This window comes from Pristiophorus japonicus, chromosome 3 (assembly GCF_044704955.1).
Source record: "Pristiophorus japonicus isolate sPriJap1 chromosome 3, sPriJap1.hap1, whole genome shotgun sequence".
NCBI lineage: Eukaryota > Metazoa > Chordata > Chondrichthyes > Pristiophoridae > Pristiophorus > Pristiophorus japonicus.
The window spans coordinates 167,971,482-167,991,141 of NC_091979.1; the positions used below are offsets into that span (position 1 = coordinate 167,971,482).

Here is a 19,660-nt window from a genome sequence, read left to right on the forward strand (position 1 = left end):
CACCAGAGAATTGTGGCCGACCTCAGCATCATTGGTGTGAGGGTGGAGGCTTCATGGCGGGGTTTGGAAGCCTTGTGAGGGGGTCTCCAATTGTGGAGGATGGGTTAAGCAGGGACTCTGAATCCAGAGATAGGTATAAAGCCAGTTACCTCCTGAATGCAACAGTCCCTACCTTGGTATAACTGCTAGGTTTCATGAATTGTGTGAAACCCAGTGGTTGCAAGGTGACCAAGGTTGGGAACTAAATGTTCCAAGGTACGTGATGTTTTGAAAAGACAGGCAGAATGGTATGGGGGGGGGGGGGGGTGTAGCCCTGATAATAAAGGATGACATAACGACAGTCGAGAAAATTGATTTTTACTTGGAAGATCATGAAGTAGAATCAGTATGGGTGGCGATAAGAATAACAAGGGACAGAAAACACTGGTGGGAGTGGTATATAGGCCCCCTAGTAATAGCTATATCGTGGGACAAAATATTAATCAAGTAATAGTAGGAGTTTGTAACAAAGTTAATGCAATAATCATGGGGGACTTTAATCTTCATAAAGACTGAACAAATCAAATTAGTAAAGATAGTCTGGAGGATGAATTCATGGAATGCATTCGGGACAGTTTCCTGGAACAATATATCATGAAACCAATAAGAGAACAGACTATTTTAGATCCTGTATTGTGTAATGAGACAGGGTTAATTAGCAATCTCATAGTAAGGGATATTCTGGGGCAGAGTGATCATAATACAATAGAATTTCACGTTACTTTTGAGAGTGATTTGCCTAAGTCTGCAACTAGAGTTTTAAACTTAAATAAAGCCAAGTTCACAGGTATGAAGGGCGAGTTGGCTATGGTAGATTGGAAAAATAGATTAAAAGGTATGGCAGTCGATAAGCAGTGGCTAACATTTAAATAAATATTTCATAATTCTCAACAAAAATACATTCCACTGAGAAACAAAAACTCCACAGGAAAAGTGATCCATCCGTGCCTAACTAAAGAAGTTAAGGATAGCATTAGATTGAAAGAAGAAGCTTATAATGTTGCGAAGAATAGTAATAAGCCTGAGGATTGGGAGAGTTTCAGAAACCAGCAAAGAATGACCAAAAAATTGATAAAAAGGGAAAAAATAGACTGAGAGAAAATTGGCAAGAAATATAAAAACAGAATATAAAAAGGATGGGAGTAGCAAAAGTAAACATTGGTCCCTTAGAGACTGAGGCAGGAGAAATTATTATGGGGAATAAGGAAATGGTAGAAACGTAAAACAAATATTTAGTATCTGTCTTCACAGTGGAAGACACAAAAAGCTTATCTAAAATGGTGGGGAACCAGGAGTCTAATAAGGGTGAGGAACTTAATATAATTAATATAAGTAGGGAAAAAGTACTCGAGAAACTAATGGGACTAAAAGCCGATAAATCCCCTGGACCTGACGGCCTACATCCTAGAATTCTAAAAGAGGTGACTGTAGAGATAATGGATGCAGTGGTTTTGATCTTTCAAAATTCCCTAGATTCTAGAATGGTCCCAGTGGATTGGAAGGTAACAACTGTAACATCACTATTCAAGAAAGGAGGGAGAGAGAAAACAGGGGACTACAGACCAGTCAGCCTGATATCAGTCATCGGGAAAATATTGGAATCCATTGTTATGGAAGTGGTATCAGAGCACTTAGAAAATCATAACATGATTAGGCAGAGTCAGCATGGTTTTATGAAAGGGAAATCGTGTTTGACAAATTTACTAGAGTTTTTTGAGGATGTAACTAGGAAGGTAGATAAAGGGAAACCAGTGGATGTAATATATTTGGATTTCTAAAAGGCATTCAATAAGGTGCTACATAAAAGGTAAGGGCTTATGGGATCAGAGGTAATGTTTTTGCATGGATAGAGGATTTTTCAGGTTGTCAGGCTGTAACTAGTGGGGTGCTGCAAGGATCAGTGCTGGGGCCTCAGCTATTTACAATCTATATTGATGAAGGGATCGAGAATAATATATCCAAGTTTGGGTGACAATACAAAGCTAGGTGGGACAGTAAGCTGTGAAGAGAACACACGTTGTCTGCAAAGGGATATAGATAAACTAAATAAGTGGACAGTAAGGTGGCAGATGGAGTATAATGTAGGGAAATGTGAGGTTATTCACTTTGGTAGGAAGAATAGAAAAACAGAATATTTTTTAAATGGTGAAAAACTTAGAAATGTTGGTCAGAGAGATTTGGGTGTCCTTGTGCAAGAAACACCGGAAGCTAGCATGCAGGTACAGCAAACATCATCATCATCATCATCATCATCATAGGCAGTCCCTCGGAATCGAGGAAGACTTGCTTCCACTCCTGAAGTGAGTTCTTTGGTGGCTGAACAGTCCAATATGAGAGCCACAGACTCTGTCACAGGTGGGACAGATAATAAGCAAACAATAAGGAAGGGAAATGGCATGTTGTCCTTTATTGCAAGGGGTTTGGAGTATAAGAGTAAGGAAGTCTTGCTACAATTGTACAGGGCCTTGGTGAGACCACACCGGGAGTACTGTGCACAATTTTGGTCTCTTTATCGAAGGAGGGATATACTTGCCTTGGATGCGGTACAACGGAGGTTCACTAGATTGATTCCTGGAATGAGAGGACTGTCCTATGATGAGAGATTGTGTAGAATGGGCCTATACTCTCTGGAGTTTAGAAGAATGAGAGGTGATCTGATTAAAACATACAAGATTCTGAAGGGGATTGACAGGGTAGATGCTGAGAGATTGTTTCCCCTGGCTGGAGTCACAGTCTCAGGATAAGGGGTAGGCCATTTAGGACAGAGATGAGGAGGAGTTTCTTCACTCAGGGTTGTGATACTTTGGAATTCTCTGCCCCAGAGGGTTGAGAATGCTGAGTCTCTGAATATATGCAAGGCTGAGCTAGATGGATTTTTGGAGTTTAGGCGAATCAAGGGATATGGAGATCGGGCGGGAAAGTGAAGTTGAGGTCAATGATCAGCCATGATCTTATTGAATGGTGGAGCAGGCTCGAGGGACCGTATGGCGTACTCCTGCTCCTATTTCTTATGTTCTTATGTTCCTTCTGCCGCCCCGCCCCGTTTCTGCTAATTGTGGTCAACCTTTGATTTTGCAACCAGAATACGAATTGAATAAGGCAAACTAATTGACTCAACATTTGATTTCACTCAGGTGTCTGGAGACATTCCATGGTGAGAATGTGTTCAGGTGCAGGCTAGCCATCAAGCTTTGAATCTGTCACTCTAACACTACCATCCTTGGTATCAGGTATAGGATGAAGCGTAATGGAATCATGAGATAGGGGACTGCTTGTGGGATGGGGGCATTATGACATCCATTCTAAATATTCATCCATCTATTAGGTGTCATTGTGAGGGCTTGGTAGGTATATAGGTGCGCCATGCTTCTAGCAATTTCTATAGACGTGCAGGGGTAGACAATATTTGACTTACCTTGGCCGACCTTGTGAAGTCATTAAACCATTTCCAGCATTCTTTTGCCATTCAGATGACATTGACTGTCTGCCATCTCCCACCAGACTGCCTGCATCACCCTCTTCAGAGGCCACTACGCAGGGATGCTAAAAAGCTGATCCTTCCTTGCCTCTTTTCTTTAATAGTAACATCTCTATGGTTTCACCTGAAAATCTGGGTGCCTTTACTATTGCAGATGCTCCTGATACTGTTTCTCCATTGCAAGCCTTTTTCTGCTTGCTCCCTTCTTCTAATTTAGCAGTTTCTGCTCTTTTAATCTGCTGTAGATTTTGAAACACTGCAACTAGATCACATCGATCTCATCTCAGTGGCAGGAAACCAATCAAGAGCAGGAATACAGTTGCAAACCCAAACTGCATTTGAAATGAACTCCCTCCAGGAAAATGGTGTGGGTTCCTGGTGGTATCCCATGGGTGAGCAGAAAATCTCCCCTAAACCTCCAGAAGGAAATCCAGACCCAAGTGCCATAAATGAGGAAGCATTCTATTTCCCATGGTTTAAATCGCACACCTCAATGAACACAAATTCACCAAGAAAAGACAAAATGAATTGTTCCTGTTAAAAAAAAATGCCCTTGAAATGCATTGCATCAGGTTTGTTGAACTCGTATTGAGTAGATCTACATATCATTACATAGGATATACCCCACAGAAACAGACCATTCGGCCCAACCAATCCATGCCGGCATTTATGCTCTACTCAGGCCTCCTCCCGTCTTTCCTCATCTAAATCTATCGGCGTAACCCTCTATTCCTTTCTCCCTCATATGCTTATCTAGCCTCCCTTTAAATACATCTATACTATTCACTTCAACCAGCGAGTTCCACATTCTCACCACTCTTTGGGTAAAGAAGTTTCTTCTGAATTCCCTATTGGATTTCTTGGTGACTTCTCCACAAGTAGAAACATTCTCTCTGTATCCACTCTATCAAAACCTTTCATAATTTTACATCTGTATTAGGTCACCCCTCAGCCTTCTTTTTTCCAAGAGACTCAACCTGTTCATCCTTTCCTGATTTGTATACCCTCGCATTGCATTTCTGGTGTCGTCCTTGTAAATCTTCTCTGCACCCTCTACAGTGCCTCTATATCCTTTTTACAAAATGGTGACTAGAACTATACGCAGTACTCCAAGAGTATTCTAACCAAGGTTTGATACAGGTTTATCTGTACAGGAAATCTAATCACTCTTGAATGGAAGAGCACAACTAGAGATAGATAGCGATGGATAATGACAAATTAAAATTTTATATTTTCCCTGCGGATGGTTACAACTATCCTAATTCTATTTTCTCAAAATAAAGATTTATTTTCCATGAATTATTTCCATTTTTTAATTTTGATTTTGCACATTGATGTTCAGTTTCTACAGCCAGAAAGAGAGATATCGTCTTCCTAATCGATGGCTCACCTGGAATGGGGAAATCATTTCTTCAAGTCCGTGAATTTCTTACTAAAGTAATTCAGGAGCTCGATATTGGACCTGACAAAGATCAAGTTGCTGTGGTACAATACAGTTCTGACCCAAGACTTGAATTTGGCCTCAATAGTCATTCAACTAAAACTGATGTATTGAAAGCAGTAAACAAGCTGAGACTGAAAACAGGAAGACCCCTCAACACTGGTGCTGCACTGGATTATGTCACAAAAAATGTCTTCAGTCCATTGGCTGGGAGCAGAAAAGATACTGGAGCTTCACAAATCCTGGTGCTCATCACTGCCGGGAAATCCAGAGATGATGTTGGACAGGCAGCAGATGCAGCGAAACAAGCTGGTATAGTGCCTTTTGCTATCGGAGCCAAGAGTGCAGACACATCGGAGCTACAACAGATCGTATCTAATCCAGATTCTGTTTTGAAACTGAGCGACTTCCAGGAATTGCAAACTGTCCAACATGAGCTGCTGTCTAAAGTTAGAGCAGTGTTTGTGATTGAGGAATCAACAGTTACCACCGAAGGTAAAAGCATTTGCTAAACTGTGATTGTTTTAATTTATTAAATTTATGTAAGAAAACATGAACTGAAGAAAAGTGACTGATACTGAAAGGGGTAGGTAACCAAGACTGAGGATGCAAAATCTGTAAATATGTTCTACTCGATGAATTCCTTGACTAAGTTCTAAGCTTGCAGTCAAAAGCCTCACCCAATGTCAGATTGTTAATACAAGGGCTTACAATACAAATTGGTAATTCTTACCCATATCTCTAACAAATCACTGAGACCTTGCAACTATTTCACCTATGTTGATTGTAGGGTGTTCGTTTTCCACTCTACTTTGATTCATAGACCTCGAGAATTACAGGAAGGACTCCATGTAACACAAAGTTTAGGCATAAACCCAACTGTTAGTTTATTACACAAAAAACAACTACAAATTACAGAACAAGACTTCTTAGAGAATTGACCAAAGACATACAATCACACATCCAGCCAGTTGTTGCTGTTGTCGATTGTAGGCTCGTGGTCATTGTTCCTTTGACCTGCTATTCCTTGCTGATGTTCCCTCCTTCTCAACCTGAACTGTTGTTCTCAGCTCTTACATATATATCCATTTGATGAATACATCTCCTGCTGGGCTGCTTTTCAGTTAATGCATCTGGATGAGTCTTGATGGCTGTGGTGATGGGTCTGGATCTGTTTGGATGGCTGCAATTTGCACACGGAATTGACAGGGCAAAAGATAACTCCTTATCTTTTATGCCCCATTATCCAAAAATGCACGCCTTGTGGGATCCTTTGTTGTCCTGGGTTTTCGCAGACTTGTAATCTCCATAGGGAACTGGTTTTCCCACTCTGGCCAATTAGTCCAGGGGCTCCTCTGCTTGATTGTATCAAACACTTTGTTTCGATGTTTAATCAGGTCTACCTCCTGACTGCAGAAATTGCTTTACTCAGTGATATGTCACCACCTGCCTCAAGCTGGCACCCTTTTTCCAGCCCAACAGTCCCAAAGGTTTCTTTTAAACCATTTTAGTCCATGGCCTCTTGCTGTGCCTTGATTGTGAAACTGTGTAACCTTACATGATGACAAACCAGCACATTGAGAATGTGTAACAACTGCAGGTTAAATTTATATGTAATAATGTAAAAATGTAGAAATGAGAGGGAGTCTTTCAATTTCTCCAACTCCATCATATATTTCAGTACCCTGACTAATCATTTTAAAATCTTCTTTACAGATTACCAACCCTTGTCTTTGTCTTTAGATTTATTTCCTTAAGAAATAGTACATGCGTTAGTGGCCACCACTATGGTTGTTTCAGGTAGAGTTACACCACAAGATTCTGAAATAAAGCTTCCAATCAGCCAGTGTCTGGTGTCTGTTGTAATGAAAGGGCAAGAGTAGGAGACAACATAACCTGAGACGGTTACAGGCCAAAGTGCACTCTACAAATCAGTATTGAGTATAGCGTACAAAAAAACCTCTCACCAACCCTCGTGAGCTGTGACCATTCTTATCAATTTCTCGGAATTATAACCAGAGTAGCACCAAATGAATTGCTTATGCAGATGTTGCCTGGACTGGAGAATTTTAGCTATGAGGAAAGATTGGCTAAGCTGAGTTTGTTTTCTTTGTAACAGAGGAGGCTGAAGGGAGACCTAATTGAGGTGTACAAAATTATGAGGGGCCTAGATAGAGTGGATAGGAAGGACCTGTTTCCCTTAGCAGAGGGCAACAACCAGGGGCATAGATTTAAAGTAATTGGTAGTAGGTTTGGAGCAGATTTGAGGGGAAATTTCTTCACCCAGAGGGTGGTGGGGGTCTGGAATTCACTGCCTGAAAGGGTGGTAGAGGCAGAAACCCTCACCACATTTAAAAAGTACTTGGATGTGCACTTGAATTGCTGTAACCTACAGGGCTACGGAACAAGAACTGGAAAGTGGGGTTAGGCTGGATAGTTCTTTATCAGCCGGCGCAGACACGATGGGCCGAAATGGCCTCCTTGTGTGCTGTAAATTTCTATGATTCTATGATTCTAGACTTTTAAATCTATGCCAGAAGCACAAAGATTTCTATAGGTGAACCTACACCTGCATTTTAACAATTCTCATCAATCAAAATGTTTGCAAAGAATACCAGGTGAAGTTTCAAGTACCTTATTTCTCCTGTCAGATAAGTGCTGCTAGGAACTCTGTCCTTTGCATGGCATGTAGAAATTCAAATGCTGACTTAACTATGTTGATGGGGTTAGATGATAACGATTGGGAGGAGGTTTGTGTGGAGCATAAACACGGCATGGATCTGTTGGGCTGAATCGCCTGTTTCATTTTTGTGTTGCCAACAACTGTTTATAATCTGTTACCTTTGTCCAAGTCCAAATAATGTAGACAACACAAGTGGACCCAACACCAACCCCTGGGGTATTTACAATGTTTCTCTAATCTGAGTAACAGCCATTAACTATAACCTTTATTTCTTGTCCATCAACTAACTTTCTATCCATGCTGCTATATTGCCTCTCACACTAAAGTTTTGTAGTAAGTCTCCTGTAAGACAGCCTATTGAATGCACCATATCTACTGTATTATCTTTAATTGTACAATCAGCCACTTTATCAAACTTTTATTAAATTTGTCAAATGTGACTTGCATGAACAAATCCATGTTAGCTGTCCTTCATTAGACTATACATCACTAAATGTTAACCAATTTGATTGTGAATTATGTATTCTTTTGTGGTTAGTTATTCTGCTTGTTTGCAAAGCTATCTATGAAACAGTGGCCTGTACCTGGCCATGAGTCACTTGTTGCTGCAGAGTTCATGTCAGCGGACAGCAGATAGGTTTCTTGGTACAAAGTTCATAACCGATACATTACTGAACCTAACCATGATGTGGTCACTATTTCCCAATTGTTCTCCTATTCTCACAAAAGTCAAGTTCCCCACTTCATTTCCCAGAATTAAATCAAAAAAATGCTTCTTTCCTAGATGGACTATAAACATACTGACCGAGAAAGCAGTTTTGGATTCATTCTAAACTATTCCTCACTTTGACAACAGGCATTATCTTTATTCAAGTTGTTGTAGTGTTAGTGAAAATAAATTCACATAGACTCTGGTAAAGTAAGAGAGACAACTTTATTGCTAACAGAGCTCTGGGAGAAGAGCTTGAGATCCCGCGACCTGCGAAGCACCTTCTCCCCGAGTGCCTGGAGCCGCGGGCTTATAAGCAGTTTACAGAGGGCGGAATACAATCATTTTAATTCATTTACATACAACCAATCAATCCATATGGCAACGCATACAATTACATTTTCCCAATCATATTGTTGCACAACTTCTTTAGTCCTAGTGGAACCTGATAGCATGGCGCGTGTTTGGGGCCCTTCCTCTTTATCTTCTTTTGTGGTTAGTTATTCTGCTTGTTTGCAAAGCTATCTATGAAACAGTGGCCTGTACCTGGCCATGAGTCACTTGTTGCTGCAGAGTACATGTCAGCGGACAGCAGATAGGTTTCTTGGTGCAAAGTTCATTTAGTGGAAAAGCAGATAGTTGGCTTCGCATAATAGTCAAGTAACTCATCATGCTTTACTATGTCCGAAAATCCACTCCAACAGTAGTAAAATGTTCCAAGGTGCTTCACAGGAGCATTATCAGACAAAATTTGACACTGTGTCACATATTAGGACAGATGACCAAAAGCTTGTTCAAAGAGGTCGGTTTTAAGGAGTATCTTAAAGGAGGAGAGAGAGGTGGAGAGGCAGAGATGTTTAGGGAGGGAATTCCAGAGCTTAGGGCCTAGGCAGCTGAAGCCACTGTCACCAATGGTGAGGCAAAGGAAATCAGGCATGCACAAGAAAACAGAATTGGAGGAACACAGAATTCTCGCAGGGTTGTAGGGCTGGAGGAGGTGATAGAGATAGGGAATATTTGTCATATGAATGGAGAATGCTGTATTGGAACAATGCCCATTTTTTCCAATTAATTATGCCCATTTTGATGTCCATTACATGGCTATAACCAATTGAAAAATCTATGGTAATATATCGTAGTTCACTGTCGAGCTGGAACTGTAATGTGAGGAAGTTGTTCTTTGTGCATCTGTTGAAATACATTCCATATTCAACTTTGTATTCATACTTTCCCTTTAGTTCATTGCTGTGTTACCTGAATAGATCCATTTGTTTCACATTCATATTATGGGCTAGAAATTGTTTTATGCCAGAATTTGGATGCAAACTCAGCAGTGGTAACAACCACCGCACCTAAACTGATACATGAGAGGAGCTCGCAAAACCGGCCCTCTTGCTTCATCAGGATGTGACCGACATGCTGGGGACTCGAGTCGCACCTCAAGACACAGTGTGCCAGTCACGAAAAGTAGGAAAGTCGGTCGGCAGGAATATTGGCACAGAGACTACGGGAACTCCAGGGGAGTGAGGAGGAGATTAAGAGAGGGCGAGCTGATGCTGGTATGTCCTGCAGTTTCAGTGTGAAGCCACACGTCATATTGGGCTCTTCAACATTCTTTTTTCACCCAAAAATGGGCACTGCAAGATCCACTTTATTGATACATGTATTGTAGATACCTGTAGAAATAAGGGGCCCAAAATTCCACATGGACTTTTTTTGATGCAGTTGTAGAGGTACGTCTGATTTTTTAGTGGACCAACTGTGCCAAAAAAAAAATTCCAAATTTCACTGGCATAATCTTTCATTTTGAGCAGCGCAGATTATCCTTAAGCTCTGTGGGTGGAGCTTAAGGTCTGCGCCAAAAAACTGAGGTTGCCAGGGTAACGAGGGGCACACTGAAGCACTGAGGCACAAATCAAGCATTTCCCCTTTGTAAAATAGATCACTAAGTGAGACTTGGGACAACAGACTGAAATCTCAATAGATGAAATATGAAATTCCTTTATTCTTTTTTAGCATTTATAGATTTCTTTCACCTCTACAGTGCCGGTGCCACTGCAATCCTGGGCCGAAAGCCCCCGACCTCGGTGCCGTATCTTCAGCTTCGCTAAAACAATGGCGTTTTCTCTGCGCCGATTTTCTTAAGTGTAGGTAAGGTTTTTCAGAAGGGTGCAGTGCGCCGTTTTTGAAAAATATTGTACTTGGCCAAACTCGCTTAAATGGGCAGAAATGGCGCACCCAGCAGGTTCTGTCCGCAGTGACTTCAAAAAATCGGGAATGTAAATAATCGGACGTAAGTACTTTAGAATGCCACAGAAACTTTGGCCAAACTTGCAGATTTTAGTCTGCTCCAAAAAAAACAGCGTAGGCCAAAAAAACGGCCCAGAATGGTGATGAAAATTCCATTCCCGCGGGAAGGTATGGCCAAGTTTTCGACAGGTTATAGACATCTTTTAGGTCTAACCTAACTTGAGTTACCTTTTCTTTGCCATTAATGGATCTGGTTTAGAGCAGGTCTCCCCTGGAAAGAAAGAAGAAAGAAAGACTTGCATTTATATAGCACTTTTCACGACCACCGGATGTCTCAAAGCACTTTACAGACAATGAAGTACTTTTGGAGTGTAGCCACTGTTGTAATGTGGGAAACGCGGTAGCCAACTTGTGCATAGCAAACAGTAATGTAATAATGACCAGATAATCTGTTTTTTGTTATGTTGATTGAGGGATAAATATTAGTCAGGAGGCTCGAGAAACACAGAGAAAATATCAGTGATTAAAACCTCCATTTGTTGTAGAATTTAGGAAATTTTGTAAAAAACAATTACAATGACTCCTGCCAGTGAGAGCAGATTTACCAGGTGTTATGTAATTTCGAGGGATTTTGTATGACTGGATGTGTAATTTTTTTTCTAGTTCTACCAAAAGAAATGAGCGAGAGAGACATCGTGTTCTTTATTGATGGATCAGATAATGTTGGAAACACAAATTTACCTTTTGTCCGTGACTTTATCATAAGAATAATTCAGAACTTGGACATTGGACGTGACAAAGTGCGAGTAGGTCTGGCGCAGTACAGTGATGATACAGAAGCTGAGTTCTATCTAAACACTTATTCATCAGAAGCTGAACTTCTGTCTCATGTCAGGAGCCTCAGCCTGAGAGGTGGGACAACAGTCAACACTGGCTCAGCGCTGGACTTTGCCATTAAATACTATTTTACTAGTGCTGCAGGAAGTCGAATAAAGGAAAACGTTCCTCAGTTTTTGGTGCTTGTTACTGGTGCAAGGTCCAGCGATGATGTAGAAGCACCAGCGGATGCATTGAAGCGAGCTGCTGTAATGACCTTCGCTGTAGGAGCCGTGAATGCAGACCCTGCACAGTTAGAAGAGATTGTAATTGACCCAAGTTTAATCTTCAGTGTAAAGGAATTCCGCTCTCTGCCAAATACACAGAATCAGATAATAATACCATTGATAACTCTGACTGTTCCAACAGTTATTGAGGAACCGCTAATAAATATTGAAGAGAAAATGGTTACCACTACAGAAGGTACCTGAATTTTGATTATTACTTTTTACAGATATTATTGCATTACTAGTAGACTTAGTATATTTATAATGGATTATCATTCTCATGTCCAATATTTCAATGCACAAAAATAGTTATTACTAGTGGAGCTCCTATGGCATTGCTCATAACTGTGAGGCAGGAGCGCTGCGGAAGAATTCCTGGTTCCGGGAGATAAATGGAGCTATTTTTTTTTATTCACTGGATGTGGACTTCTCTGGCAAGGCCAGCATTTATTGTCCATCCCTAAATGCTCTTGAGAAGGTGTCGGTGAGCTGACTTCTTGATCCGCTGCCGTCCGTGTGGTAAAGGTACTCCAACAGTGCTGTTAGGGAGGGAGTTTCAGGATTTTGACCCAGCGACGATGAAGGAACGGCGATATATTTCCAAGTCAGGATCATGTGTAACATGGAGGTGATGGTGCCTGCTGCCTTCTAGGTGGTAGTCGTGGGTTTGGAATGTGCTGTCCTGCTTTGTCCTGGATGATGTTGAGCTTCTGGAGTGTTGTTGGAGCTGCACTCATCCAGGCACGTGGAGAGTATTCCATCATACTCCTAACTTGTACCTTATAGATGGTGGAAAGGCTTTGAGGCATCAGGAGGTGAGACACTCGCTGCAGAATACCCAGCCTCTGACCTACTCTTGTAGCCACAGTATTTATGTGGCTGGCCCAGTTAAGTTTCTGGCCCCGAGGATATTGATGGTCAGGGATTCGATGATGGTAATGCCATTGAAAGCTTTCTCTTGTTGAAGATAATAAGAAAGATAGTCATTATCTGGCCCTTTTGAAGAAGATAAGCTGAAATGGCTAATTGCCAGGCTGGCATTTCATTAAGCTCTGAGGGTGAACATATATCAGAAGGAGGACAAGAACAAGGCACTTTAGTTTATATATTATGAAACCAAGAACTTGGCCTTTCACACAGCTGCTTTCTATTGTGTGCCTCAAAAACTGTACATTTTTAACTTTCACGTCATATTTTTTAGTGTATCTTAATTTAAAAGTTAAATATTTAAATTATTTTTATTTACATTTATGTTCAATTTCTGCAGCCAGGAAGAGAGATATCATCTTCCTAATCGATGGCTCTCCTGGAATGGGGAGATCATTTCCTCTAGTCCGTGAATTTCTTATTAAAGTAATTCAGGAGCTCGATATTGGACCTGACAAAGATCAAGTTGCTGTGGTACAATACAGTTCTGACTCAAGACTTGAATTTGGCCTCAATCGTCATTCAAGTAAAGATGAGGTTTTAAATGCATTACCGAAGCTGAGACTGAAAACAGGAAGACCCCTCAACACTGGTGCTGCACTGGACTACGTCACTAAGAATGTCTTCAGTCCATCTGCTGGGAGCAGAAAAGATACTGGAGCTTCACAAATCCTGGTGCTCATCACTGCCGGGAAATCCAGAGATGATGTTGGACAGGCAGCAGAAACAGTGAAACAGGCTGGTATAGTGCCCATTGCTATCGGAGCCAAGAGTGCAGACACTTTGGAGCTACAACAGATCGTATATGAACCCAATTTTGTTTTGAAACTGAGAGATTTTCGAGAATTGCCAAGTATTCAGAAGGAGCTGATATCTAAAGTTAAAACCGTGTTTATTATTGAGGAAATAACTGCTGTTAATACTGAAGGTAAAAGGCTTTGACCAATTGTGATTGTTCTATGTTATCAATATCCTCAGCAGACTCCAAATGCAAAAAAAGTACCAAAAAATTGAACTATGAAATCATAGAATCAGCAGCACAGAAGGAGGCCATTCAGCCCGTCATGCCTGTGCTGGCTCTTTGAAAGAGCAGTCGTGTTTAGTCCCACATCCCCACTTTTTGTTTGTAACCCTATAAGTTCCACATCTTCAGATACTTGCCCAACTCCCTTTTAAAATTATTTATGGTATCAGCTTCCACCACCTTTTCAAGCAGAGTGTTCCAGATCCTGATAACTCGATGAAAACATTCTCCTCATCTCCCCTCTAGATCCTTTGCGCATGATTATAAATCTATGACCTCTGGTTATTGACCCACTTGCCAGGGGAATAGTATTTTCTCCAACTACTCTATCAAAGCCTCTCATCATCTTGAAAACCTCTATTAGGTCACCTTTTAAATTTTTCTTTTCCAAGGAGAACAGTCCTAACTTCGTAAAACTCCTCTACCTTTTTTAAGGCCTTTACTTCTTTTTGAAATGTGGTGCCCAGAATTGTCCACAAAATTCCAGCTGAGGCCTAACCAGTGATTTATAAAGTTATACTATGATCTTATTGCTTTTATATTCTATTCCTCTATTTATACACCCAAGTAACCCATATGATTTTTTGAACCACCTTATCAACTTGCGCTGTCACCTTTAAGAATTTGTGTTTATGGACACCAAGGTCTCTCTTTTCATCTACACTTTTCAGAATCATGCTATTTATAGTATATTGTCTTTCCATGTTAGTCCTCCCAAGGTGCATCACGTCATACTTCTCTACATTGAACAGCATCTGCCATGCTTCTGCCCATTTAACCATCCTGCCTATGTCATCCTGAAGTCTACAGCTATCCTCATCACTATCTACTGCAAACTTTATAATGCGGCTCCCTACACCCGAGTCTAGGCCATTTATAAAAATTGAAGAGTTTAATGGACCCAAAATTGTCCCTTGGAGAATACCACCTCAAACCACCTCCCAGTCTGAAAAGAACCATCCAACACTACCCTTTGCTTCTGAGCCAATTTTGTATCCATGCTCCCACTTTCCCTCAGCCGAAGTGCCTTACCCCAGTCCAAGGACATCTCTCCCCCAGCCGAAGTGCCTTCTCCCAGTGCAAGAGCATCCTTCCCCCCCCCGCACTTCCTCCCCTCCCCACCCACAATAGATGGGGCATTGTGTACGGATTAACAGGTTTATTGGGTATGAAATGAATAGTGACAGTGTTGTGACTTCTGGATATCATCCACTCCAACAAAGTCCGTTGTAGGAGATTGGAAGAACATGATTCATCTTCTCACCACCCGTGTCTCTCCCCCACCCTCCACCCCCACCCATGTCTCTCTCTCCCCCCCAGCCTCTCTCTCTCTCCCCTCCAGCCTCTCACTCTCTCCCCCAGCCTCTTGCTCTCTCCCCCAGCCTCTCTCTCCCCCCAGCCTCTCTCTCCCCCGGGCCCCTCTCCCCCATCCAACCTCTCTCTCCCCTGCAGCCTCTCGCTCTCTCCCCCTAGCCTTGCTCTCTCTCCCCCCATTTTCTTTCCCCCCCCCCAGCCTCTCTCTCTCTCCCCTAGACCCTCTCTCCTCCCCAGCACCTCTCTCCCCCCAGTCTCTCTCCCCACCCTAGCTTCTCTCTCTCTCTCTCCCCAGACCCTCTCTCTCTCCCCCCCCAGCATCTCTCTCTCCCCAGTCTCTCTTCCCACCCCAGCCTCTCTCTCCCCCCAAGCTTCTCTCTCCCCCAGCCTCTCTCCCCCCTCCCCCCAGCCTCTCCCTCCCCCCCCAGCCTCTCTCTCCCACCGTCCCCCAGCCTTTCTCTCTCTCCCCCCCAGTCTCTCTCCCGCCCCAGTCTCATTCCCTCCCAGCCTCTCTCTCTCTCTCCCCTCCCCCCAGTCTCTCTCCCTCCCCAGTCTCACTCCCTCCCAGCCTCTCTCTCTCCCCTCCCCCCAGTCTCTCTCCCTCATCAGTCTCACTCCCTCCCAGCCTCTCTCTCTCTCTCCCCTCCCCCCAGACTCTCTCTCCCCCCAGTCTCTTCCCCCCAGCCTGTCTCTCTCCCTCGCCCAGCCCCTCTCCCCCAGCCTCTCTCTCTCCTCGAGCCTCTCTCTCCCCACAGCCTCTCTCTCCCCCCTAACCTCTCTCTGCCCCTCCCCAGCCACTCTCTCCTCCACAGCCTCTCTCTCTCCCCCCCACCCCGGGTTCTCTCTCTCCCCCCCGCCCCCCACCCCCAGCCTCTTTCTTTCTCCTCCCCAGCCTCTCTCTCTCTCCCCCCCCAGCCGTTCCCTCGCTATTGGCCCCCCACTAGCCACAATTGGCCCCTGGCCGGCCGCTATTGGCCCCCCACCCGCAGGGGGGGAGAGAATCGGAGCCTCAGATCCTGCTTCTCGGCACCATGTGCATGGAATGATTCGGGCCAGCAGGGGGGTGGAGCTTGACAGTGGGTGGGGTTTGTCGCCTGTCTGTCAAAAAATATGCAGTACAAATAGTTACATTGATCTTATATTGATGGCCTCTAGTTTCACTCTTCCCCACAAATGGAAACACTCTCTTTCTGTCTACTCTATCAAAACCTGTCATAATTTTAAAGACCTCTATTAGGTCACCCCTCAGCCTTCGCTTTACAAAAGAAGAGACCCAGCATGTTCATATTTTCCTGGGAGGTATAACCTCCAAATTCCCAATTCTGTAAATCTTTTTTGCACCCTCTCCAATGCCTCTATATCCTTTTCATAATATGGTGACCAGAATTATCCACGGTATTCCAAGTGTGGTCTAACCAAGGTTCGATACAAGTTTAGCATAACTTTACTACTGTTAATTCTATCCTTCTAGAAATAAACCCGAGTGGTTGGTTTGCTTTTTTTAATGGCCTTGCTAACCTGTGTCACTACTTTTAGTGATTTGTGTATTTGTACTCCGAGATCTCTTTGCTCTTCTACCCCATTTCGATTCTTATTTTCCAAGTAATATGTGACCCCCTTATTTTTCTTACCAAAATGTAATACCTCACATTTATCTGTGTTGAAATTAATTTGACAATTATATACCCATTCTGCAAGTTTATTAATGTCCTTTTGTAATTTGTTGTAGTCCTCCTCAGTATTGACTATTCCCATCAACTTGGTGTCATCTGCAAATTTAGAAATTGTGGTCCCGAAATTGTCCCTCTCCCTGATTGGGGACGGTAACCTTCCGGAGCTGACACTTCCTGTGCCTGGCCCAAATGTCCCGCCCCCAACGTGGAGTTGGGCCGTGTCCCCTTCGAAGGAAGTGCAGCACTGTCTCCGGTGCTCCACTTCCTTGGAGGGCGCTCCCGGGGTGGTAGCTCGGCACTGAGTCCAGCGCCGCGCTGAGGGGGTCAGCAGTACACGGATGTTCCACATAGCACTGACGCACTACAACGGCCCTCCCATTCTGCACACTCTGCAGGCCCTTTGGTGGCCACCACTGGACCACCAGGGACGTGATCGACCGGGCCAGCAGCTCGGTACCCAAAATGGAGTGCCGGGCTGCATGATGTCGGCTCGGTCGACGCGAGGGCCACGCCAGTGTCGACCGACAAATAAAAAAGATGGCCCGGAACGATAAAAGCCTCCCCTTTAAGGGGCGCTCCGGCGGCGATGTCTCGCCAAGCTGGCGTTGATATCCGCTTGCACCAGCCTCGCGGCCCAGGGGGCAATTCCTCCGCGATGTGCAAAGGGGTTGGTACTGGGCGGTGAGGGGTTGGCACACGGCGATGACGTCATTGCTGGATGTGCGCTGGCCTGGGATGTTAATCGTGCTGGGACAGCGCCTCTCAAATCTCCGGGGCAATTTCCCCAGAGGCGCCCCATCCCCCGGGCGAAAACATCAACGTCTCCCGGAGTGCGCCCCGGAGGTGTTAATCGGGCTGTAAAAATGGGTAATTTCGGCCCCTGTGTTTTTGATTTCAAAGCCTAAATCATTAATATAAATTGTGAACAACATTTGATCCCAGCATTGATGCTTGTGGGACTCCACATTCCACCTTCTATCAATCTGAATAGCTACCCTTTAGCCATACTCTCTGATTACTGTCTTGAAGCCAGCTGACTATCCATTCTAGTACAAGTAGTGTTGAGTGGCTGAATGATCAGCAGGGAGCCCAATTTCATGTGAGACACCGTACACGAGTGGTCTGCAGCCAGAGTAGGGCAAAGGGTAACTCAGGTGCCAGCTCTCAGGTGGGCGAGGTCACACATGAGTTCTGCTGCACAGGAATCAGATGAAGAGCTTGATGGGGTGAGCTACAGAAGAACATTGATGGGTATGCACAATGAAATGCTTGGTGCATTGGCAGGCCTGTCAGAAAGCCTGAATGCAACTTCAAGGAACATGGAGGAGTCCAACTCCAGGATTTGCACAGGGCTTTGGGCAGAGGTTAGAGACCATTCTTTCCAGTGTGGAGGGGCTGGGCAGATCCATTTATGCATTTGTGGACCCAACCACCGTGCCACATCTGATGGCCAAAGTCTCAGCTTCTATTACAGCACACCAGAAGCCACACAACATCTGAGTGCTGCAAGGGAAGCTCAGACTTAAGCCATGCAAGCACAGACTGCTGCCATCATGGCTGGGTTTACCGGTGTTGAAAGGGGCTTGCAAGATGTCACACCAGTCCAGCAGTCTCTACTCCTTCAGATTACTAGAATTGCTGAGGCACTGCCCTTGGGGAGTCGCAATAGATCGGTGGAGGACGACCCTGCTGTCCTCTCTCACGATGACATTATTTTTCCTCCCACCACTGCCACTCCACCAGTGCCTTTGCTGCCTTTTTGCCAGCCAGGTCAGACTGCTGCTGCCCATGCTGAGGTGTTGCAGTCCGAAGCTGGGCCCACTAGGCTCAGAGCTCCTCGAGGTCATTTTTCTATCTGCAGTCTCCCCTAGTGAAATTCAGCAGCTTTCCACCAGTGATGCTGCAGCCACTGGGGTAGCACTGCATAGGAGGACTAGGACAGACAAAGGCACATGCACAACAATCACTAAGGGATTGCATAAGGGTGATTAGTTGATTTTTTGATGTAATAATGGAAGGTTAAATGGATAAAGTTTGAATGGAATGTTTGCTTTGTGGTGGCTTTTATTTCAGCATTGTGGCCAAGAGGATGCTGTGATGGTCAGTAACAGAGGGAAGATAAAGTGTCGGACAAATGTTGAATGGAGAATTGAGGTTGCTTTCAGTCGTACCGAAGGTGGATGATTTGCTCCCAGATATCTCGGCCACAAGTGGGCTGTCTGGGTTGCCTCCTTCCTTCTGCTTCCTCCTCCTCCTCTTCTGCTTCCCCCTCTTCTGCCTCCTCCTCTTCTTCCTCCTTCCTCTCTTCCTCCTCCTCCTGCTCTTGAGCTGGTGGCCCCATCCCTGTGGCAAGGGCTGTGCCCTCATGATGGCCAGATTATGGATGATACAGCAGACCATGACAAATTGGGACACACACTTCCAAAGGTCTGTTCTATGACATTTCATGTGGTAGCATGGCTCTCACTGTACTCATGCTGGTCATGTATGGTTAGGTTATGCAGCAGAGTCATGGTCCAGATGATCAAGGGATAGCCCTTGTCACCCAATAGCCACCCACTGGTTTATCTTTGTGGCTCAATGACTGAGGGAACAATGGACTGGCGCAAAATAAAAGCATCATGACTGCTTCCAGGATACTGGGCATTCACCATTATGATGTGCTGAGCATGGTCGTACACCAACTGCTCATTCAGCGAGTGGTAACCTTTGCGGTTGTGGTACATCTCAGCATTTATATACGGTGTCCACAAAGCCACGTACATGCAATCGATGGCGCCCTGTGCCATTGGGAAGTTCTCTATCCTGTCAAAGTGCATGCAAGCTCCGCTTGCTTCTCTCTGTTCACAGAAAAGGCAATGAACTCCCCTCTCCTGGCATAAAGAGCATCTGTCACCTCTCTTATGCAGCAGTAGATGGCGAACTGGGAGATGTTACAGATGACACCTGCTCTAGCCTGGAAGGAGCACGGCACAAAGAAATTCAGGGTCATGGTCACCTTCACAGCCACTGACAGCGC

General features: G+C 44.1%; 1 protein-coding gene across 1 annotated transcript in view; it reads left to right on the forward strand.

Annotated features, from left to right (window-relative positions):
- The window catches only part of col6a3 (collagen, type VI, alpha 3), a 227,734-nt gene that overhangs the window by 147,946 nt on the left and 60,128 nt on the right, over positions 1 to 19,660 (forward strand). The window contains exons 20-22 of the mRNA XM_070873789.1: positions 4,860 to 5,453; positions 11,264 to 11,899; positions 12,971 to 13,558. Of these exons, the coding sequence (XP_070729890.1) occupies positions 4,860 to 5,453; positions 11,264 to 11,899; positions 12,971 to 13,558 (1,818 nt within the window). The remainder of the gene's footprint in view (positions 1 to 4,859; positions 5,454 to 11,263; positions 11,900 to 12,970; positions 13,559 to 19,660) is intronic.